At 45.3% G+C, this 24778-nt stretch overlaps 1 protein-coding gene across 5 annotated transcripts in view; it reads left to right on the top strand.

Moving 5' to 3' along the window:
• The window catches only part of MAMDC2 (MAM domain containing 2), a 195467-nt gene that overhangs the window by 128285 nt on the left and 42404 nt on the right, over nt 1-24778 (top strand). For all 5 annotated transcript variants that reach the window (XM_077759397.1, XM_077759396.1, XM_077759395.1 and 2 more), the window contains 4 exons: nt 3515-3771; nt 8340-8433; nt 15587-15730; nt 19931-20196. In XM_077759397.1, the coding sequence (XP_077615523.1) occupies nt 3515-3771; nt 8340-8433; nt 15587-15730; nt 19931-20196 (761 nt within the window). The remainder of the gene's footprint in view (nt 1-3514; nt 3772-8339; nt 8434-15586; nt 15731-19930; nt 20197-24778) is intronic.

The following is a 24778-nucleotide window of genomic DNA, read 5'->3' as shown; positions in this document are numbered from 1 at the left end:
AAGGGATTTTATTTTATTGGAAGACTTGTTACAAAGAGCATGAAATACTTCTTCTCTACCTTGGACACAAGAGTTCTCAGTGAGCAAAGGTGTGTTACAGAGACCAGCTGATCGCATGGGCTCCCCATGAGTAAAGTGCTCTAGCTGAGGCTGGCTGGCCCCCACCGTGCTGCAGGGGGCACTGGGCTTATGATGGGGGGCGGGGCCTTCCTTCCAGTTCCGACATTTCTCTGATTCTGTTTAGTCTGATGTTCTGATTGTTCCTTAAAAATCCCTTCCCAGGGGCACCTGAGTGGCTCAGTCGGTTAAGTGTCCGACTCTTGATTTAGGCTCAGGTGATTATTTCTTGGTTCGTGATTTTGAGCCCCGAGTCGAGCTCTGCGTTGACCCTCTCTCTCTCCCTCTCTCTGTGGCCCCCTCCACTCGCACTTGCTTGTTCACCGTCTCTCAAAATAAATAATAAAAGACAAGAAAACAAAATAAAGTCACTTCCAGCGTCAGCAAAGTGGGAGCCCATCAGCTCTTTCCAGCCTGCAGATATAAAGTTTATGTGATGTGTACACAGTTTAAAACACTGCAGCGGTGGATGTTATGGGTTGAGTTGTATTTCCTTAAAACCATATGCTGAAGCCCTAACTCCCCAGCCCTTCAGAGTGACCTTATTTGGCAGTAGGGTTGTTGCAGACGTGACCAGTTAAGATGAGGTCATGCTGAAGGATGTTCCTAATCCAGTATGGCCAGTGTCTTTATAAAAGTGAGGGGGAGGCAGATGTAGACACAGCGAGAGACCTGTACAAGGGAGGGCACCACGTGACCGTGAAGGCAGAGGTCTGTCAGCCGAGGAAGGCCACAGATGGCCAGCCAACCACTCGATGCTGGGACGGAGGCGTGGGACAGATTCTCCTTCACGGCCCTGGGGAGGAGCCAATCCTGCCCACACCTTGATCTGAGACTTCCAGCCTCCCAAGCTGGGAAAAATATATATGTTTCCGTTGTTTGAGCCGCCTGGTCTCTGTTACTTCATTATAGCAACACTAGCAAACTAATACAGACGGTATCATTTTTTTAGATGGATAGATTTGCTATGAAAATTTAGACTTTGAGCTTCATAGGAAAAGCCTGAGACCGATGTCGGGGCATCAGCTGGTAGCAGAAGGAAGGATGCAGTCGGTCATTGGGACCAGAGAACACGGGTCTTGCGAGGGGCCCTCACTCCTCGCCGCCAGCTGGTGGCTGCGGTGCGAGAAGATGGGCTCAGCGCTATCAGATTTTATGATTTTTTTTCCCCAGAAGAGCTTGACTTCTGTTTCTTGTTGCTGATGAAAGATGATTTCAAATGTTGGCAACTAATTTGATCACTCTGATTTCTCCCTGACCCACGCCACTTCAGTGCGTATCCTTGATCTGGCGGGCCCCCTCTGGTCATCTGATCGCCATTTGTCCACAGTGGCATGGCTTGGCAACATGCCAAGGGGAATTAGAGTTCACCAAGAGAGATGATTCAGGGGGTGGACCCATTTGCTGCCCGGAGAAAGTGAGCCTTGATTTATCCCCCTGGCCCCCTTGGCCCTGTTGAGGTGAGAAGCTTTCTGAGGCTGTATCCGTGCTTTGAATAATCATTTTTCGGGGGCCTGTTGCACACTGAGTGGTGTTCTACAAGCAGGGCAAGTATCTGGTGTATGAAGGCATATATTCTTGCTAATCCCCTTACTGCTGAGGATGAAAGGGAGTATTATTAATAGGCACCATGTACTAAAACAAAGATATTAAGCTGTAATTGTTCCGAACTTATAAATACAAAAGCTCATTCTGTTGAAGCTACGTTGCGTCGCCCTCCCCCATCACAGCAGCTTAAATTGCTAATAATAACAACTACACTTTACACAACAGACAATGGGGAAGGCATGGTACCAGACTCATTAATGACATTCCTTTATTTCCTTATAATGGTCTTAGGCAATTAGAATGTGTCAGGCACACGCTAAGCACTCGACATACATAATCTCGTTTAATGCTCCTACCAACCCCGGGAGGGGAGTAGCTAGTTCTCACTGTAGAGATCAGGACACAGAAGCCCAGAGATACTCAGTAACTTGCTTGAGGTTCCGGTAGGATTCGACCTTGGGTCTCTTCAGTGCCAAGTCCAGACTCCTTCCATTCTGCGTCCGCGTGTCTCTTTAAACAAAATGCTTCTGAGGGAGGTCAGCCTCTGGGCCCAGAGCCCACCAGGGCCCCGGCAAGAGTGGTGTCCCAAGTCCCCACACTCGAATCCCAGCCCTGTCTACACGTTCTGTTAGAACCACACAGTTTGTCATCTCGTGTGAAGACAAAATCTTAGTTTCTCTCAAAAAAGACGCCGTGACATTTTGTGTAGGTTGTAAAGATGTACAGGAGGGCCCCTCTGTGCCCCTGTAGGAACGAATGGTATGACCAGTATGGTCTTAGAAATCTGGAAACTCACAGAGAGCCGTGGAGGAGGGGAGTTGGGCGGGGGGGTGCTCCTGGGGTAATGGTCTGTTTCTTTCCACAGCTGTGTTCAGCTCCTGAACATTCCAGCACTTTGCAGCTGATGCTTCTCTCTTGGTAGATGCATATTTCTTTTTTTTTTTTTACAAATAGTTTATTGTCAAATTAGTTTCCACATAACACTCAGTGCTCATCCCCACAAGTGCCCTCCTCCATGCCCATCCCCCCTCCCCCCCACATCCATCAGTCCTCAGTTTTTGTCAGCATTCAAGAGTCTCTCGTGGTTTGCCTCTCTCCCTTTCCCCCACCATTTCCCCCCTTCTTCTCCCCCTTGTTCCTCCGTCAAGTTCCTCCTAATCCTCCTATACGTGCAAACATATGATATTTGTCCTTCTCTGCCTGACTTATTTCGCTCAGCATAACACCCTCAAGGTCCATCCATGTTGCTACACATGGCCAGATTTCATTGTTTCTCATTGCCATGTAGTATTCCATGGTATAGATAAACCACATCTTCTTGATCCATTCATCTGTTGATGGACACTTAGGCTCTTTCCATGTTTTAGCTATTGTGGAGAGTGCTGCTATGAACATTGGGGTACATGTGCTCCTATGCATCAGCATTTCTGTATCCCTTGGGTAAATTCCTAGCAGTGCTATTGCTGGGTCATAGGGGAGTTCTATTGTTAGTTTCCTGAGGAACCTCCACACTGTTTTCCAGAGGGGCTGTACCAGTTTACATTCCCACCAACAGTGTAGGAGGGTGCCCGTTTCTCCATATCCTTGCCAGCAGGTAGATGCATATTTCACTTCAACCGAAAGTGAGGCAAGGAGAAAGGATGGGTGTTGTCTTGGAGTGAGCAGAGCACGTGGAACTCCTTGTGCTCGCCCTGACCCCACCTCCGCCCCCCGACCTGGCCGCAACACCCCCGAACCCACGGCCAAACTTCTTAGGTCCNCACCCCCTCCACCTTCCCTCCCCTTCCCCTCCCCGCCGCACCTGTCTTAACGCTGTGTAACGCTGTGTGACGTCCGGTGTGATTTTCAGGCCACTACATGTACGTGGACTCGGTTTACGTCAAGCACTTCCAGGAGGTGGCGCAGCTCATCTCCCCAATGACCACGGCCCCCATGTCCGGCTGCCTGTCGTTTTATTACCAACTGCAGCAAGGCAATGACAATATCTTCGCCCTCTACACTCGGGACGGGGCCGGCCTTTACGAGGAAATCTGGAAAATGGACAAGCCAGGGAACGGTGTCTGGAATCTCGCCGAGGTGGAGTTCAGCGCGCCGTACCCCATGGAGGTAGGTCCACCAACTGTGCCCAGGTGAGCCCCCCAGTGAGCCCAGGTGAGCCCCCAGGTGAGCCCTGGCCGCACTGCTCTGCGCAGGCGCACAGGCCTGGTGATCAGGATACACCACCGGCCACGTTCATTCTCTCTTCTCTGTGTGTGTCTTTACTTGAGGGAAGAGTCTTTCTAGAGAGACACAGAGAGAGAGAGAAGCCAACTTATTTTCGTTCCTCCTTGACAGTATAATGTCATAAAAATTAGAAGTAGATTAATGATCGTGGCCCCAATTTGAAACAGGCCTTGGTACTTTAGTTTTAAAACTTTTTCTAGGGGCGCCTGGGTGGCTTAGTCGGTTAACCGTCCGACTTTCGCTTAGGTCATGATCTCGCGGTTCGTGGGTTCGAGCCCCGCATCGGGCTCTGTGCTGACTGCCAGCTCAGAGCCTGGAGCCTGTTTCAGTCTGTGACTCCCTCTCTCTCTGACCCTTCCCTGCTCATGCTGTCTCTCTCTCTCTCCTAGAAATAAATAAAACATAAAAAAAAAAAATTAAAAAAAAATAAAACTTTTTCTAGTTGCATGAGTGATAAATACCCAGTGCAGAAGAATTAGAAACTTCAGGAAAGCAAAACCTACTAAAACCACCCAGGCCAACCCTACAAGGATGAGAACACTAACATTCTGGGGTTCATCCTTGCGGACCTTCTTTCGAAGCACCTACGTTGATACATATCTAGATTTGTGTAGTTCTAGTACTTGAAACAATCCAGACTAGATAGAATTATCTCCAAATTATAGATAAGGAAGGAGAAAAGAGAGAGTCTGAGCAGTTTGATATTTTTTATCTGGGTCACACAGCTGCTGAGTGCCAGGCACTTAGGAAAATTCTGGACTGAAATCTGACCTAGAGCTGAAGGCAGAGGCCCAGCCCGGTCTGACGCCACCCCAGGACCTCTAGAGTCCATGGGTGCAAAACTGCGGTCCCAGATTTGGAGCTGTATGTACAGCCTTAGTTACTACAGGTTCGTCAATATCCCCTTGTTAGCTTTGTGCTTTTTGCAATATCTTCCCCAGTTCCCTTTAAAGCACAGGAGTGGATTATTCTCTGCATGCTTTTCAGTGGGGCCATCTGCCCACCTGATGTGAGCCTCAGGGACCGTTGGGACTGGACTGGTTTGTGACATGTTCTATCTCTGAAGACATGCCTACCACTCCCCTTACCCCCTTCAGATCTCTTCCCGTCTCCCCGTACAGCTCCAGAGAGAACACAGTGCCCTTTGCAGGATGTGTGCTATTTCCTATCCCAGAGTCAGACGAGGCCTTGATCTGCTCTCGCAGCCCAGTGGAAAATTTTCTGAGTTTGGATTATAACGAGGAAAAGAAATGCACATGCTGTTTCAGAAAGTTTTCCTTCTCTTAAAGTCAGATGAGTCACACACAGGGACGACGGTTTCTTCGCAGACTCCCTCCATCTGACCATAAACTCCCTGGGCAGCATTTGTGTGAGCGAGAGACTGCTGAATTTTCTTTTCCTTCACTGCTTGAAAAGCCACAGTTCCAGATACTGCTGCTCTTCACCACGTGCCCTGTTGGCCTACACGTGCGTGATTGTGCTGCAGCGGGTCTGACTCCGGCTGCTACTGTTTGCTCTTGGTAATTGCCAGCAGAAGAAACTCACTCTGCAGAAATCAGTGAGTTTAATGTCACCTCCTTCTCAAATGGATCTTAGAAAGGAGGAAAACAAGCACCCGAGACCCCCTTTCCGAACAAGTGGGAACGCATTGGCACGTGAGCTCTGATTTGCAAATTCTGATCAGAAATATTCTCACTCCACCAGTAAGATCGAGCTCTGTCATTCACTTTATCAGCGAGCACCCTGAAAATGAAATACCGTGGACCGGTGCTGTGTGCGTGGACTGCATTGCCCCTTCCCACTGGTCCACCTCTGTCCCTTTTGTTCTCAGCCTCCCCTCGACCTTTGCCAGCGACAGGCTTCCAGGTCCCTATTAGATTGTGCAGAATCCAAGTGCTTGTAGGACCGTTGTCGTTTAGCTGAAGAGGACTGTTTTGTCCACATTCTTTCTTTCAAAATTGGAGAAACTCAGACCTGGAGGAGGGAAGGAACCTGCTTGAGCTCATGAGTGGCTAACGCAGCTCAAACCTGAATACGAGTTCAATAGGGGGTCGATCAACCTGGAGAAATAGCCCTGAATTAAGTATAGAGCTCCGTATGCACCTGACTCCATACCAGGGGCCTTATATACCTCATCTCATTTAATCTCAACAGTCCTACAAGGTAGCAGGTATTATGTTTATTCTATAAATAATAGAAGAAAGCCCTTGAAAGAGTTAGCAACATATTCAAGGTCACCCAGCTAGTAAGTGACAGAAATGGGATTTGAACTCTGGTCTGTCTGCCTTGGAGACTCTCTTCTCTTTAGAAGAGGTTGCAAACTAGAAGCCTAGGGGTCAAGTCTAGCCCACAATGATTTGCCGGAGGCCGCGCCGGCTCCGACAGGTCCAGGGGTCCCTGAAGGATGGACAGTGTTGGCGAAAGAGAGTGAGAGAGCCCCGAGATCCTTTCTGATCACCAGGCAGGCATCTCTGTCCTGTCGGTTTTGGTGTCTTTATTTATAGGTTAAATGATAACATGACATCAGAAGAAGGAATTTTTACAATGGATAGCTCTTTGTGATAAGATGCTTTGGAAAGTGTACAGAAGCAGGTTTTACAGAAATTTTCTTGCAGAACTATTGCAATTATAGTGAGGTTAAGTAAATCTTATAACTAGAGAATTAGGGTATTCTTAGTAAAAGACAGGATACATATTTGTTCTAAGTTAATAACTCTAAGGTTAGGTCATAGGTTAAGTGTATAGATGGGCTAAGAGTCATTCTGTCTGACTCTCAAATGTATGTTTTTGAGTTGGTTAATAAGTTGTTTGTGGAAACCTATTTGATGCTGAATGTGTGAACACCATGGAGGCCCTAAATGTGTCAGCCTTTTGTTTGTGGGTAATGTTTTAGCTACTCTTATCTATCCTCACCCTAGCCACCTGTAAGGGAGGGTGTTTGCAGAAAGTAGGCCTTGGGGAAGGGACTGCCATACATCACCAATTAGGAGAAGGTGTAAGTTTTAACTTAAGTTCTGCCTTTATCGGCTCTTTGTCTCAGGGCTAGGCTCAGTTGTAATTCTTGTGTTCTTAACCCCCTAAGTCTTGGATCTGCCAGGTCCTTAGGAAGAGCCTTTTGACAATCATCCATAGAGCTTTCATCTAAAATCTCTCTTGTAAAGGCAGGAATATGCTTTTCCTTATGAGGTATTTGTGTTCAGAATATTGGTCTGATATGGAATATTGTGAGGCCTGGTCAATACCAGCACAACATGAGCCAGTAGTAGCAGGAGATACCAGTTTTCATTTCTCATGGCAGTAGCTGTGCAAACACTGCCATTTCCTTGCTGTGACTGCCATCCATAGAGGCCGGTGCGGCTCCCGGCAATGATTTGCTTGGCTGCGAGGGTGATGACTGTGTGCGTGTCTGTTGCGGTCCCTAAGGCATTGGAGTTTCAAGCCCTGCAAACCCGGAGTCTTCTCGTGTTAATTCACGAGAGTGGACTTCACCCTGGGGCGTTCTCCACCCCCCCCCACTGCAGTGCTCACCCCTGATTGCTGTGTGCACCACCCATGATCCCCGTGGTCATAGGCAGGAAGTAGCCAACTGACCTCAGAGTAGAAGTTGGTGGCAGAAAAGGAAGGAGAATGGAAGGGTTGAATCCATTAACAACCTCATGTTCTTTCTGACCACTTGGACGGGCCTGGACTTGCTGAAATGCTAACACTCAGACATAGAATTTGGGGCCTGGGCCACTGGGGTGGCTTCATCAGCTGAGTGTCTGCCTCTTGGTTTCTGCTCAGGTTCATGATCCCAGGGTCATGGGATTGAGCCCCACATTGGGCTCCGTGCTGAGCGTGGAGCCTGCTTGAGATTCTGTCTCTCCCTCTCCCCCTATCCCACTCATGTGAATGCATGTGCGCTCTCTCTCTCTCTCTCACACACACAAATAAAATTTTTAAAAATAAAAATAATTTTAAAAAATAAAAAGAATTTGGGGCCCGATTTTGCCTTAGCTGACAGGTAATCATCTCTGAGTCTGCATCTTTGTTCACATTCTGTCACACAGAATTTCATGTGTGAAAAGGAAAGGAGTTCTGGATGAACTTCGTCCTCTGTCAAGGGCATTTGGAGAACCAAGCCTGCCTTCTGCAAGTAGCCTGTTGTTTCTTTAATACAAGGTCATAATACAAATCGTCAATTCAGTGGTTCTATCAGAGAGTGATATACACTCAAGGGCGGGGAAAAGTCCACCAATAAAATACGACTTAGGGTTTAACGGATCCCCTCTCCCTATAAGAGGCTGGAGATCAAGACAGGAGCTGCCCTAGATTTAGGAACCTGATTCCTAAGTACTTATAACCTGCCATCACCTGGCTTGACTGATACATCATTTTAAATCACAGCTAAGAGCTCTGAAGCCTACCAGAAACTTTGTAAACCTGTAACAATATGTCATTTTCCTCTGCAGGTTATTTTTGAAGTTGCTTTCAATGGTCCTAAAGGAGGGTATGTTGCCCTGGATGACATTTCCTTCTCTCCTGTTCACTGCCAAAATCAGACGGGTAAGTATTCCCTTTTTCTTCTTTCTTACATATGGAATTTTCCCAATAGACACCTGTGGTCAGGACTTGAATTAATTCTAATTTCCTCATCTCTCCTGCAGTCTCGTCCTTTGAAAAATTATTTATCTGAATAGTCATTTTTCTGCTATATTACTCTTCCCCCCCACACACATGATGAATCTAATTTTTCTGACCCCCCAGGGCAGTCAGTTGTCAGGTGTTAAGGAACTTCCGTTGTCCCTACCTACTAGGTAATGAAAATCAAAGATTATGAATACATTTCCTCCCCATCTTTCTCTTTAAAAAATTTTTTAAATGTTTGTTTTTGCAAGAGAGAGAGAGACAGAGTGTAAGCGGGTGAGGGGTAGAGAGAGAGGGAGACACAGAATCTGAAGCAGGCTCTGAGCTGTCAGCACAGAGCCTGACATGGGGCTCGAACTCATGAACCATGCAATCATGACCTGAGCCAAAATCAAACGCTTAACTGACTGAGCCACCCAGGCGCCCCCCCCCCCAATCTTTCTCTTGAAAGGATGTCTTAGATCCATATACAGGTGGCCGAGTAGGTGCAAAAAAAACCCTCAAACTCGGTGGAGTAGAATTATAAAAACCCTTCCCAATTTTATGTATCCCAAACCTGTAAATGTCTTCATGTTTAAAGATGTTGGTGTTGGATACAATTAGCTTTTGGCTAAATATTACCTACTTAATTTAACTTCTCTTTCTAAGTAAGTCTGCAGATTCTTTTCTGCTGGCCAATTTTGTAATTTCCATAAACTTGGTGTTGGAAAAGAGAGGACATTCTTGCTTTCTGGGGAACTAGGTAAACAAATCGATTCCAAGTAAGTTAGTGAGCAGATGCTCTAGAGGAAGAAGGATGACACTATATTCGTGATAGCCCAGATAAATGCAGTGGACCTTACCTTTCAGTGAATATTTTTTGGAGAGGCCCCAGGGACAGAGCGGTTGTCCTATCTTATTAATGAGCCCTCATTCTGAGTTTGGGAGCACGGGGAATACATTCTTGAACATGGCCTTTGTAGTCTGACTTTCACTGAAGCTAAGAGTTGGCGTCTAATTGCATATGGTGTCAGATATAGTCTACCAGCAAGGGGACTGAGAAAGATAATACTTTCTACTTGAGCTGAAGTGTTATTCCAGAATTAGAGAGAAACCCTCTAATGTGCTAAAACCAAATGCTATTTTTTTTTAACTAATTCTAATTTTAAAAAGGGGGGAGGAAAGCTAGGGAAACAGATAGAGCTAGACAGGGTTTACATATTTACATATTTTCATCAGAATGATTGAATCCAAACTGTAATCAAAGATTAAAAGAATCTTTAAAATTGGGCAGAACACAGACACCAACCTTGTTTTACTTCTCCAAATCTGACGTCCCCTAATCTCATCAGCTAATATTTCAGTGAGGTTAATAGTAGTTTCATAACCCCTTATCAGTGCTTTTAGAAAGTTTCCTCTTCGTCATGAGGCATTTGCATTGGACTTTTATTTTTCCAAGTTATACATATGGAAGAAGAGGTGTTAATTCAATATCTGCATGGGGGTAGAGGGTGGGAAGAAGAGGTGGTGGGAAGTAACAATATCTACTGAGCCATCTTAGAAGCAATATTTGGAAACAGCCTCCCTTTAAAGCAAAATACAGAATTGGGGCGCCCGGGTGGCTCAGTTCGTTAAGCATCCAAACTCGGCTTAGGTCATGGTCTCCTGAGTTCAAAGCCCCGCGTTGGGCTCTGTGCTGACATCTCAGAAGAGTGTGGTACCTGCTTCGGATTCTGTGTCTCCCTTTCTCTGCTCCTACCCAGCTCACGCTCTGTCTCTCTCAAACATAAATAAACATTTAAAAAAATTTTTTACAGATACAGAATCTATGTGAGCCCTTTCCCACTGACTGATGACAAGAAAAATGTCAGCAAAATAAAGACTATTTGTTAAAAGGGCCGGTGGCGTGCTTGATTCGGCAGCACATATACTAAAAAGGCCAGTGGCCTTTCCATCTATAAAATTCAGCCCGCATAAAGGCCCTTCCTCCATAGGGACCCCAGGCGACTCACATTTTCACGTAATTAGGTGAGCCAAGGCTCCATTTGGTCTTCAGGGACTTCCCAATCTAGTGACTTTCTTTAAAATGGTTTAATTACGGGGCGCCTGGGTGGCTCAGTTGGTTAAGCGTCCGACTTCGGCTCAGGTCATGATCTCACGGTTCGTGGGTTCAAGCCCCGCGTCAGGCTCTGTGCTGACAGCCAGCTCACAATGTCATGTTGCAGAGCCAGGACTTAGGATTCGCGCCCCTATTCTGCCACTTACAAACTGTGTGACCTTGGACATTAACCTCTCTGAGATTCCGTTTCCACGTGTATAGAACAAAGGTGGAAGCATCTGTTCCACACAGGTGGGAAGATGAGAGATAAATGTCTGTGAAGGCCCGAGCAGAGTATGGGACATGGGAAATGCTTGGCCATGAGGCTTCCTATTATTTATTTAATTTTCAAAATGCTCCCATCCACTCCCTGGTGAGCAAGGAAGTCAGGCTGAAACTAGGAAACAAGCGAAGGGCACTGGCGTGGTGAATGGGTGAGCCAGAGCCTGCTTCATGCCTCTCCTTCAGCCGCTGTGGGCCAGATTCTGAGTTAGAAGCTGAGCCCTCCAGCTTTCATACTTCATCTTACATTTCACGAATAGTTTATGCCCTTCTGTTTCATAACAGGTGCCAACATTTTCCCCCTTATCTTGGTTTGCTCCAGACTTGTCTCTGCTCTTCCCAGCTGGATGTAGCTTTTCTTTCCCCGTTCTCCCTTAGTAGGCTGAGACAGGAATTATTTCAACATATGAAGCATCTCATTCCCACCATCTGGTTGGGTTTAGAGTTGATCCAGTCTCCCATACCGGGGACCCATCACAGAGTCACAGGTGTTAAAACACCAGAGTCATATCACTCCCCGAATATTCCCCCAGGATGCTGCCAGAGGACAGTGAGAACTCCCCGTGTCCCCCAGTTGAGCTAGGGCACTTCCCTTTCCGTGCCTCTTCCACCCACAACCTCCCCATCCACCTCCATGTTTGACCTAACATCTCTAAGGTAGGAATAAGCTCTCCTTTGAGGCTGCAGATCCTTGAATGGCTAACAGGTGATTCCATCCACTCCTAGGATCCTGTCTCAATGCCAAACCCCAGACCGAGAGCTCCCTCTGCTCTGCCTTACGTACGCCCAGTCTTCTCCCTGGGCTGGGGTCCGTGCCCCCCACCCCCCACCAGCTCCGGGACTGGGAGGGTCCTGAGACTCGATGTAGCCTGCAAAGGATGTCTGCCTGGCCCATTCACCAACAACACTCTGCTCGCTTGATGTCTGAGCAGTGGTTGCCTTGGTTACAGCTGCTGTTGCCTTAGCTCAGACCTCCAGCATCTCCGCAGCCTGGTCAGCGGCCCAACCCCTGCTTCCCCAAGACTCCCCAGTCTGGCGCCAGGTCCCACTCACTCTGTCTCCAAGCTAGCTCTGAGCCGTCTCCACCTGCCTTCGGGCCGGCTCCTGCTAAAATGAAACTACTGTGCAAGTTTAGCAGCCTCCAGACCACGCTGGACCCACGTGTCTGCAGCACTTCAGGGGCCGATGATCTAAAAGCCTGCTGATGAGCTTTTAGAGGTCTGGGACTGATACTGAGTCTGTGTCCGTGAACTTCATGGGGCAGGGAAAGGATGAGACATGCTACCAACGACTCTGCTCCAACAGTAGCACCTTCACCTGATTAGAGTATCTTCACAGCCTTTCATTTCTAAAATTGTCAGAAAGCAAGTAATTAAATCTTGCATTTTAATGCTTTTTTGGTACTTTCTTTAAGGGGACATCCTTCCTTCCCTACCTTCCTTCTTTTCTTTTTTCTTTTTTCTCTTTTCTTTTCTTTTCTTTTCTTTTCTTTTCTTTTCTTTTCTTTTCTTTCTTTCTTTTCCTTTCCTTTCCTTTCCTTTCCTTTCTTCTCTTTTCTTTTTTTCTTCTTTCTCTGATCAACTGATATTCAAAGGCTTCCAACTACCTGTGATTCCTCCCTATACTTCAAATAGGTCTCATTAACACTCAACTGTGATGGCCACTCAGCCCATATACTCTGAAACAGCCTTAAAGATTCTTGTGAGCTCATATTAAGTCACAAACAGGCCCCCTGACCCTGTCTTCAGGAATTAGATACCGTCTCATAGCAGAAACAACGTTCTGGGTGAAAAATATATAGGCTTTCAGTTATGCTTTCGAGATTTTCTTTTTATCAGACCTTCTCAGGACCCCAGACAAATCCATTTCTAGGACTAGGTATTTAGCAAGGGAATATAATCACATTCTCAGAAAAATCTTTTCTGCGTGACTCAGTGTCACCATGGAGAGAACTGATCTGTGCTTACTTTTAAGTCTTAATACCACCTCTTGCCTCTCATGCTCACTTAATAAATGGGTTATGATTCCCTTGTGGTCGCCCAGGGGTATATTCCTTGGGATATATTCCTAATGAGTGATTTCACCGCCCTGATGTTCTCCTTGTGTGTGGCTTTGGGGAGTGCTGCACCATTTTCTGAGCTAGACAGCTGTCTGTAGGTTGTGCCTTTCCATCTACTTTTTCATTACCAGGTGTCAGAGGGGGTAACTAACACTGGAGGCCAATATGGGGTCTCCCCTATTCTCAAATCTGCATGGGGGGCTGTGTCAGAGGATACTTGTCTGTGCGACATCACACTCATTTTTCATAGACTTTATCTTCATGGCTTAAAGAAACTCCCTGATGCTCACAGAGGCAGGCCCAGCAGTGTGTGTGCAAACCCTGCCATCCTAGAGCATCAGGAATGCCCTTTATTTCCTGATCTCTCTGGCTCATCAGGCTGCCTTCCCTGCATACTTGCCAGGGCGTGTCGCCTGAGATACAATTGGGATCCAATTATATAGGAACATTTGTTCCTAATCTTGCTTTTTCGTAATGTGGTCTTGGTCACTTTCATTTTTAATTTAGTGTTTTTAAAACTTTATTTTAGTCTCATTTTAAACTCAGATAAAATTTGCAAGTATTGGCTTGCAACTGACTGGGTGGCTCAGTCAGTTGTGTGTCCAACTTGAGCTCAGGCCATGATCTCACGGTTCATGAGTTCGAGTGCCACATTGGGTTCTGTGCTGACAGCTCAGAGCCTAGAGCCTGCTTCTGATTCTCTCTCTGCCCCTCCCCCGCTCACACTCTGTCTCTCTAGCTCTCTCAAAGACAAATAAACATTAAAAAACCTTTTTTTTAATTTGCAAGAATACTATAAAGAACTTTCATGTACTCTTCACCCAGATCTACAAATTAACGTTTACCACATTTGCTTTATCGACCATGTAAGAGTAAGTTACAAACATTATGCCCCCTTACTCCTACTCCTTCAGTGTGTATTTTCTAAAACCCAGCACATTTTCCAACACGCTGTCAGATAATTATAAAGTTTAGGAAATGTGGGGGCATCTGGATGGTTCATTTAAGCCTCTGGCTCTTGATTTCAGCTCAGGTCATTGTCTCATGGTTCATGGGTTTGAGCCCAAGTGTGGAGCCTGTTTGGGATTCTGTCTCCATCTCTCTCTGCTCCTCCTCTGCTCATGTTTTCTCTCTCTCTCTCTTTCTCTCTCTCTCTCCTCTCTCTCTCAAAAATAAACAAATAAACATTAATAACAAATTCAAGAAATTTGGCACTGATACAATGTTATCAACTAACCTAAGATCCACATACTAATTTCACCAGTTGTCCCAATGCTATCTTTTTTTTTTTAATGTTTGTTCATTTTTGAAAGAAAAGGATGTGGGGGGAGAGAGAGACAGAGGGAGAGAGAAAGAGAGAGAGAGAAAACGTAAGTGGAGGAGGGGCAAAGAGAGGGGGACAGAGGATCCAAAGCGGGCTCTGTGCTGACAGCAGCAAGCCCAATGCAAGGCTCAAACCCATGAACCACAAGATCATGACCTGAGCCGAAGTCAGACACTTAACTGACTGAGCCACCCAGGCACCTCTCAGTGCTGTCATTTATATGCCATGTGTTTTCCTGGACCAAGATTGAATCTCGGCACCCTTGTCGTATTTGGTTGTCATGCCTCTTTCATCCCCTTTAAACCGGGCCAAACTGTCTTGCTTTGGAAATTGAGGAATTGAGAGTAGAGTGAGTTTTTGTCCGTAAACAGCTCCCTGTTTCATTAGGTCACTGCTCCCAGAATTCAAATGTTTCTCTAGAGGTAATTTCCCATTTATTCAAAAACAGTGCCCTCTTTCTCTGGCCCTAAAAAGCTTAGACCAGTATATGTCAGCATGCCGAACAGGATCCCAGTTGGCTATGTTGAGTGTATCCCAAACTGTGGCAGTAACATCCCATCTGGATTCAGAGGATCTGAACAATGAAATTTACAATCACTTGTTACTGTACCAAGTTATTCACAAAAGAGTCAAAATCTGTTATGTTTCTTTTGCTCCAGGCAGTCTGAAGTGAGGTGGTATTTATAGACCAGGGTAAATGATACCAGAACTCAGCAAAATAATAGCAGTTTGGGTGATGGAATTGGTGTGACTGTTTGAACAGCGTGATTTATACTGAGCAATGATTTTCTTCAAGCAGATCAGCTCCTGATACCAATGTCAATTATCAACAGACAATTATCTGTGCTGGTGACACGGATTGATCAACAAAGGAGAATTATTTCTGGAAAAATACAATTTCTAAAATACCTGTCTTGGAGAAAAACTAAGAATTCCTCAAAATCTTTACCCTTTTCTTTCCCTTTAATTTTCTATGAATGAATTTTGAATTGTAAAGAAGAATGTGAATAATTGCTCCCAGTCTTTATATTATGAAAGGAAGTGTCTTTTGAAGTCTGAGACTTCTTTATTTTTTATAGAGAATATGAGCAGAGCTCCTTCCCTCCATCCCTTTAGGGAGGAAGAGAACAATTTTCCTGTCATGCTGAGATGTTAGCTTGATGCTAACCTGCCAGCGTGCCATTAGGGTAAAAATATTTGTGTGTGTTTTGTGTATTCTGTCTCCCCTGGCACATTCTGGCATGAATATGTATGCATTTGTCAACCCGTCGATGGTAGTCCCTTGAGATCCTTGAGTCTGGCTCTGTAACTTTTTTTCTCCTTTGTTCAGAACTTCCTTTCAGTACCATAGAAGCCAGCTGCAATTTCGAGGAAGATCTCTGCAACTTTTATCAAGATAAAGAAGGTCCAGGCTGGACCCGAGTGAAAGTAAAACCAAACATGTATCGGGCTGGAGACCACACATCGGGCATCGGTAAATGAAGGGTCTGTGCCCGTGAGGGCGCTGGGGGTGGGCTAGTATTCATGCTCCAGCTGCCTTTCTTACTCCACACCCATCAAGATGGCAACTTACACAAGAACGGGCAGCTGTAAGAGAGCAAACATGATTGGTAACCTTTTATCTTGTGTTTGGCCTCTTTTTAAAACTTGGAATGCAATTTGCCAGTTGCCTAAATAGTCAACCCTTTGGAAATTATCTTGCTTTTCTTTTCAGATGGGAAGTACCTTTATTTATTTTTTTTAGCGTATTTATTTATTTTGAGAAAAAGAAAGAAAGAGCGAGAGCCGGAGCAGGAGCAGGGGAAGGGCAGAGACAGAGAGAGACAGAATCTCAAGTAGGCTCCACACTGTCAGCACAGAGCCCGATGGAAGGCTCGGTCCCACAAACTGAGAGATCATGAGCTGAGCCAAAATCAAAAGTTGGATGCTTAACTGATTGAGTCACCCAGATGCCCCTGTGAAGAAGTACCTTAAAAAGCTATTTTTTTTAAAAAAAAAAATCTATTAGATTCCAATTATATGAAACATCCAGAATAGGCAAATCCATAAAGACAGAAAGCAGATTAGTGGCAGCCAGGGGCCAAGGATCCAATGGGAAGTTTCTGTTTAATGGGTATAGAGTTTCCTTTTGGGGTGATAAAAATGTGCAGTGGTGGTGGTTGCCCATTATTGGTGAATGCACCAAATGCCACTGAAGTGTAGGTTTTAGAATGGTTAAAATGGTAGATTTTATGTTATGTGTCATTTACTCAATGAAAAATACATGTAGGGCAAAAGAAGCTTAAAAAAAAAAGCTGTTGGAGAATGTCAGGGGCGGGCCTTTGATGGCTCTGTTTACAAGCAACTATAGGAAACCAGTGTGAGCTCCCCTGTATAAGGATTACCTACCTCATCACTTTGATAGCTTCCCTGGTGAAGCCCACTCCCGTAGAGACAGGTACAAAGAGCTTGTTTTCAAAGGTTGGTGTCTAATTCATTTATTAAATGGCTGTTTATACACTTGGCACTGGGGTGTGTTAATACACTCATGAAACTTACATTTCAGAGTCCCTTACATGCACAGGACTCAGAAAGGGCCTTGAAAAAGGGACCTCACAATTTTATATTTGTCATCATATATTCTTTTCGAGCAGTCATTTCAACAGGCAAGAGAAATGTTAGTCAAGGGGCACCTGGGTGGCTCAGTCAGTTAAGCGTCCGACTTCGGCTCAGGTCATGATCTCACAGTTCATGGGTTCAAGCCCTGCATCGGGCTGTGTGCTGACAGCTCAGAGCCTGGAGCCTGCTTCAGATTCTGTGTCTCCCTCTTTCTCTGCCCCTCCCCTGCTCACTTTCTGTCTCTGACTCTCAAAATAAAGATATTAAAAAAAACTTTTTTAAAAGAGAATGTTAGGCAAATATATACACAAATGTGTAAGGTAAGTGCTATGGAAGAATGAAGAGTGGGCTCTGAGAGAGATTAGGGGAGAGAACCTAATTTTGTTAGGAGATCCTGGGAAGGCTTTTCTGAGGGGAGAGGGTATTAGCCAGGAGAAGGGAAGGAAGCCAGGCAGTGGGAAGAACTGGGCCCCCCAAGCAGCTGGAAGGTTAGTGAGGCTGTACTGAGGGGCAGGAGAGTGGAGGAAAACAAAGTAGGAGCTAGACCATGTTGTGGCAGGCCAGAACGAGCATTTGAGAGGGTTTTTTAAATTTTTATCATGTATTTATTTAATTATTTATTAAATATATTTAATATAAATATAAATATATTTTATAAAATATATGCAGTGGTGGTGGTTATATATATAAATATATAAATAATATAAACATATATATAAATATAAAATATATATTTTTTATTATATATAAAATATATTCATAAAAATAAATATAAAAATATTTGATGTAAATATATTTAATATAGTAAATATAAATTTACTATTTAATTATTTATTTTTTAATTTTTTGGGAGTGTTTTTAATAAAGGAAATGAGAAACCATTGAAAGATTTTAAGAAAGAGAAGAGTGGAATTAAATTCAGGTTTCATGGCCCCCTATACTAATCTGCTGAGGTGGCCCAACGAAGTCACACCACAGACTGCGTGACCTAAACAGCAGAAACGTATTTCCTCACAGTTCTGGAGGTGGAAAGTCCTAGATCCAGGTGCCGTCAGGGTTGGTTTCTACTGAGATCTCGCTTGCTGCCTTCTAGATAGATGGCGCCTGCCCATTGTGTCCTCACATGGCCTTTGCTCATGTGTACATGTGAAGGGAGAAGGAGAGGTCTCAGGGCGCCTGGGTGGCTCAGTTGGTTAGGCATCCAACTTCAGCTCTGGTTGTGATCTCGCGGTCTGGGAGTTCAAGCCCTGCATCGGGCTGACAGCTCAGAGCCTGCAGCCTGCTTTGGTTTCTGTGTCTCCCTCTCTCTCTGCCCCTCCCCTGCTCACACCGTCTCTCAAAAATAAGTAAACGTTAAAGAAAGAAAAAAAAGAGAGAGGTCTGTGGTGTCTCTTCCTCTCAGGAGGACACCTGTTCTATAGGATTAAGGCCCCAGCCTTATAACCTCACTTAATTACCTCCTTAAAGGCCCAGTCTTCAAATAAAGTCGCATTGGGAATTAGGCTTTCAACCAGTGGATTTTAGGGGGACACGACTCAGTCCATATCACCACTCACATGAAATAACGCCAAGAACCTTTTTTCACATGAATTAAATAATTGGTTGAAACTAAACTACATAAAAACTGATGTGTTACTCTGGTGACAGAGCTGTGGATTACCCTGTGCCTGGCCAAATGGAGTCTGAGGCCATGAGCAGACACACCAACCCAGTGAACCCGCCTGTCTTCCCCCAAATGACGCGGTGCTGTTGGACATTGGCACATTCTTCATGGCCTGGTTCTTTGTGTATGAGGTTACTCCTCCAAGTACACTCGGGGTATCTACAAAGACCCCCCATTTCCATGGTGGCTTGGCTTTCATGGGCTTTGGAGTCCTCTTCCGTCTACCGTGGGTTGGTATCTACATATGTGTTCCCAAGAGTTCCAACCAGGTGGCTTCACTGAATCCCTCCTTTTATAAAGTAATATTTCTACTATTGCGGGAAGTATCCCACCTGCCGCTCACAAAAATGGCAGATGTGTGACTATCAAAATTAAAAAAGGAAGGAAGGAAGGAAGGAAAAAAAATGATGGGGGAGGAACAGAAGAAGAAAAGAAAGAAAAGAAGAGTCGTATGTGTTTCTTTCCTACCCAGGCTTTCTTGAATGCATGGATCCGTTTTAAGTTTACCCTGGGGGTCTGGAGCTAGGTGGGAGGGGAGGTTCTTGACCTTCTGTTTCTTTTTGTTATTTAGAAGAAAGAATTCTTCTTCTTGGGACCTTTTATCGCAATGATTAGGTACTTGAGAGACATTTTCCGTTGAATAGCAGGCAGAAACAACACAGATTTGGGGGACAGCAGAGCTGAGTCCATAACACTACTCAAGTGAAAGAATCCAAATAGCAAGGACTGCCCGGCCAGCCTGTAATCTCTCTGTCCCCACTGGCCGCTGCAGAGACAAGAAGGACAATTCTGCTCTGGGACTTACGTTCGCTAGGACCTGGTACTAGGTGCTCCGTCTGTATCACCTGGGTGACCCAGGAAGCTGGAGCCCCAAGATGAGTATATCCCTTTTGCTTCATGGGAAGCACAAATCCTCTCTGATGCCTGGAATCTGAACCTATGCAGATGGACGTCTACACTGGTTTATGAAGTTTAGAATTGGAGAAGTGTTATTTGTCATAGAGTCACATGGATATATTCTGTCACTTTTTAGCCACTGATATTACAAAACGCATTCTGTCATTGAAAGCCTGTGGAGGGGCACCAGGGTGGATCAGTGGGTTAAGCAACTGACTGCGTCTCAGGTCATGACCTCACGGTTCGTGAGTTTGAGCCCCGCATCGGGCTCTGTGCTGACAGTTTAGAGCCTGCAGCCTGCTTGGGATTCTGTGTCTCCCTTTCTCTCTCTGCCCCTCCCCTGCTCGCATACTGTCTCTCTTCCTCTCAAAAAAATAAACATTGGAAAAAAAAATTTTAAGACTATGGAAATAGCCTCTGTTGGCAAATGCCACTACTTTTAGCCAAATTTCCCCACCTGATAATCTGGGCTAGATTATGTCAGTTTTTCAGTGCTGATTTCTGTCCCATTCGCAGGGTATTACTTGCTGGCCAACACGAAGTTTACATCTCAGCCTGGCTACATTGGAAGGCTCTACGGTCCCTCCCTGCCGGGAAATTTGCAGTATTGCCTACGTTTTTATTATGCCATCTATGGGTTTTTAAAAATGAGTGACACCCTAGCCGTTTATATCTTTGAAGAGAACCACGTAGTTCAAGAGAAAATTTGGTCTGTGCTGGAGTCTCCAAGGGGTGTTTGGATGCAGGCGGAAATCACCTTCAAGAAGCCCATGCCAACCAAGGTACAGTAGAGCCAGCAAATCCCTTTGTTCATCTTGTGTGTCTGGGCTGGGTTAGTGAATTTCTGTTTATTTTCAACTGGCCAATGAAACTGACAGCCCCACGGCCACACTGTATCCGAGCCATGCATGAGTTATATTATCTACAGGTTCTCAGCTTTCTAGGTCTCAGAATCATGGCCACCTACAGGCTTCGCTTATTGATTTCTTAGATTCCCTGAGAATAGACCAAAGACTGGGAATACATAAATGGCCCAAGTTCAACAGCTAAACTTTATTTTGAAACCAGAATTCTCTCCTCTCTCTTTTACACACACACACACACACACACACACACACACACACACACACACTATACACATGTGTGCCCATGGGAATACTAATTACTTGATTATAATTGATTAATATTAAATTACTTTAAAAAGGTGAAACCAGTTGAGTGTGGTTGTACATTGAGGCTTTAAGGACAACAATGTACAGCTTTACCTTTATATATAGTTTTATGGGGGAGGAGAGAACACAAGCGGGAGAGGAGCAGAGAGAGGGGGACAGACAGGCTCTGTGCTGACAGGCTGACTGCAGCAAGCTGATGCAGGGCTCAAACTCACCAACCAGAAGATCATGACCTGAGCTGAACTCGGATGGACGTTCAGTTCACCAAACCACCCAGGTGCCCCTTTAAAGCTTTATCTTAACACAGGGTAGGGGAGCTCAGTAAAAATGAAAGCCAACCCAGCCGGAGAAAAGTTACTTATAAGGGCACCATCAGCGGCTGATTTTGATAGTGATGAGAATACAAAGAGATCTTTACTGCAAGAGGAATATCAAAGAAAACTAGAGTCTTCCAAGTTTAACTTTAACTCGTAAACTTAAGGAAACTTTACAGAAGCAATAAATTCTGTCACCTACAACCCAGATACGAAACCAGTATGGGAAACTCTGCTTGTTTGTTTTTTCAGTCCCTCATTCAACCAGAAAATATCTTGCAAATCCACAGTCTGAGCAAGAATGGTCTCAGAGAAGGATAAGGAAGGTCCCTTCCTTCAAACAAATGACCCAAATGGGAGCTCAAAAAAAAGCTGTTCGATGAATGGATCAATCAGTTGATCACGTTTATTAACTAGGAGTCAACCCAAAGTCCAGATTCCCTCAGGAAAGGTACAAACCTGGAAGAACAGTGAAACCTTCTTCACAAACGTTCATGGCTCAAGATTCTCTTAGTTATAACCATCCAGACAGAATTATAACTTGATCCGTCTGTAACTCTCTGCTGCAGAAGTTTGGTATGCCATGACCATCATAATGATTCCTGGTTACTTTCAGTCCATTGGAATGCCCACCAGGGCATGGTTAGATTTTCACAATGATTAATCCAAGATCTTTGAAAATCTTTACAAAGTTCTTTTCCATTGCTAGCAAGATGAAATTGTGCTTTTCGTGACAGGGCCGCCTCTGTGATTTACTGACTTCTAGAAGGAGTTGAGCCAACTTATGATGATACCTCTAGAAGAATATAAGCATACAGGTTTTACCAGAGCCTCATGGATACAGCTTCTATTATTTTTATGCTAATTAAATAGGTAGTGTGATTGTAGATATCCCCTTCTTAACTCCATCATACTTTGATCACCTGACAAAAGAGATATTTGGTTCAGCTCCTGGGTAATAGGGAAAGCTGGTTCATGTTTCAGGTGCCAAGTCCCTACTCCGAGTCTAGACTCCAACTCTTAAGCTTCTTGCCTAGCCAATTGCAAACATTTCTGAGTGAGCCCATCTTTCAATAAATGTCATCTGACATTTCCAGTGTCATTGACTTTGCTCTTTGATCTGTTACTCCTGGAGGTATCCAAGCCTCTCTGCCTCTTAGGGATCCCAAAGGCTTAAATTGCTTCCCATTATCAATTATTTAACTCTGGCAGATGGTTACGGCAACACACACACACACACGAACAGACATGTATGAGATTCACATACTCAAGGATGCACCAGAAAGCAAGGAAACTTTTGTTATACTCCATACTGTGTATCGCTAATGTGTTTTCAAAGGTGGAGGATGCAGTAAGCATTTTATTCACTCATTTGGCTTTCACTTACTTATTCGTTTATCGGTTCCTTTATTCAACCAACATTTATTAGGTACGTGCTCCATGCAGGGGATATAAAGATGAATGAGGCTCAGATCCTGCCCTTGAGGAGGAGATGACAGATGAGAGAAGATTAAGATACGGATATGGAAGCGACTAACAACAGTACAGTCTCTCTGTCTCACGGAAGGGAGAAAAATGGAGTCCTTCTACCGATTGGACACAGAAAAGACAGTGACAGGAGAGGCCCAGCTAAGCTGGTGTGTGGAGGGTTAGGCCCAGGCCATCTGGATTCTAATTCCTGCTCCTGCTCCCACCCACCCCACTTCACCCTGTCCCCCCATATCTTCTACTCACACACACGGGGTGTTTAGGAACCTTCAGGGTGAGTCCCTGCTCGTCCCTGACTCCTGTGGAATGGGAGCAAGCCCCCCAGGCAATAAGGATGCGCTGGGCAACTCATCCTTTTCCTCTTTGGCTGACTTCCAAGCCCTCCCAGCGGCCTCCCAGTCCCTTCCCGACCACGGAAGGAAAACTGGATGTGGATCCAGTGGGGGCAGGGAAGTTCTTGCCATCTTGGAAAGAACTAGTCATGGATCCGGCCCCAAAGCCCACGAGGAAATGGTACAGCTCACCACTAGAAAACTCTGGACACATGTCTGAATGTGGCCCCTAGTTTTTAGTAGGTCCCAGCTCCTCAAAGAGTGAGAGACAGCCATCTGACGGCCACCACAGGCATGCATTAAGTAAGGCAGGAAACTAAAGTGGACTCAGGTAACATGTCCAGGTGGAAATGAGGGACAGACAGTGTTTCAGAGAAGGGATCAAATGATTAATCAGTTGCTTCACGACTCCCTCCCCCTGAATTCAAACTCCAATTCAGCATCTTTTTCTGGTGGTTTTCTTCCTGATTTGGGGACATTTTCCTCTAATTTTAAATATTGTATTTCCACCTCTGTTTCTTGATTCATGAACTTGAATAGTATTCTCTGCTATGAAAGATAAGGACTTTAGCTTATTTGTAGTAGCCCTCCTTTTCTCTCTCTCCTCGCAGGTTTTAGTTATATTTTATTTTTTTAGTGTTTATTTGTGTTTGAGAGAGAGAGAGAGAGAGAATGAGTGGGGAGGGGTAGAGAGAGAGGGAGATAGAGGATCCAAGGCAGGCCCCACGCTATCAGCAGAGTCTGATGCGGGGCTCAAACTCGAGAACCTCGAGATCATAACCTGAGTGAAGTCAGACGCTATGCTGCATATTCAAAATATTAACAACAATAACCCCTTACATTTGCACTGCCAGTTAGTATAACCTGCTTTCATGAATGAGTAGGGGGAGCCCGGAGCTGAGCTGAGTGAGAGGCAGTGCAGGCCTCGTAGAAGTCCAAGCATTTAGCTTCTCCCTGCATGTGTCTTTTCTCTTTCTCCTGATACCTATACGTTACCTCATCTGTGCCTTCCAGATGCCTCCTGCTCTGGATGCTTCCATACCTTTCTTTCCCCGGGCGTTCTTACCCAGCCCATTTTAAGGACAGTGGGCTGGTTCCGTTAATAAGCCTCTGCTATTTCTGTAGGTAGCCTTCTGTTTGATGGAAACTATAACATAGCGCTCTGTTGAAGGAATGGTGGCAATGGCAGTCATTTCCCTGAGGCCATTCTAGTAAAGTAGCTGTACGGACGGATTCCAGGTCATGTTGTCACAGCTGCCCACAGCAATAGGAACTTGCCGGGCACTATGCTAGGCACGTGATGTGCATTGATGCTATAGCGCCCTAGGAAGAAAGGAATGTCGCCGCATTAACAGATTAGGAAAGCTCCGGCAGAAAATTCAGAGGTAAATCAGGTCTTTTCTGAATTCAGAATCCATGTGTTTTACACCAGGCGTTTATGCCCTCCCCCGACCCCCCGCCATTTCCTGGCTGACCGTGTAGGAGTAAGGAAAGAAAGAGAGCTCAGCTCCAACTCAAGATTTCTTAAAATTTCTAGAGTTTCATTATTGATGCTCAGTTGTTCAGTTTTAGAAATAACTTTGGGGGCGCCTGGGTGGCTCAGTGGGTTAAGCGTCCGACTTTAGCTCGGGTCATGATCTCACCGTTCCTGAGTTCGAGCCCCGCCTCAGGTNTAGAAATAACTTTGGGGGCGCCTGGGTGGCTCAGTGGGTTAAGCGTCCGACTTTAGCTGGGGTCATGATCTCACCGTTCCTGAGTTCAAGCCCCGCCTCAGGCTCTGTGCTGACAGCTCAGCGCAGGGAGCCTGTTTCGGATTCTGCGTCTCCCTCTCTGTCTCTGCCCCTCCCCCACTCACAGTCTGTCTCTCTCGCGGAAATGAATAAACATTAAAAACAAAATTTAAAAAAAAGAAATAACTTTGGCTCCTACAAGGAACCAGAGTTCGTGGACCGCTGGAGACAAAGGAGAGGTGTGGGGTAGAGGGAGATACCGGGCAATGCTTAAGAGTCCTCGTGAGGGGGTTCTCTACCGCTTACACCTTCATAATTCAGGCTAGTC

The sequence above is a fragment of the Crocuta crocuta genome, unplaced genomic scaffold (genome assembly GCF_008692635.1).
Source record: "Crocuta crocuta isolate KB4526 unplaced genomic scaffold, BGI_CrCroc_1.0 scaffold41, whole genome shotgun sequence".
Taxonomy (NCBI): Eukaryota; Metazoa; Chordata; class Mammalia; order Carnivora; family Hyaenidae; genus Crocuta; species Crocuta crocuta.
This window is presented reverse-complemented; position numbering and strand designations above follow the sequence as displayed.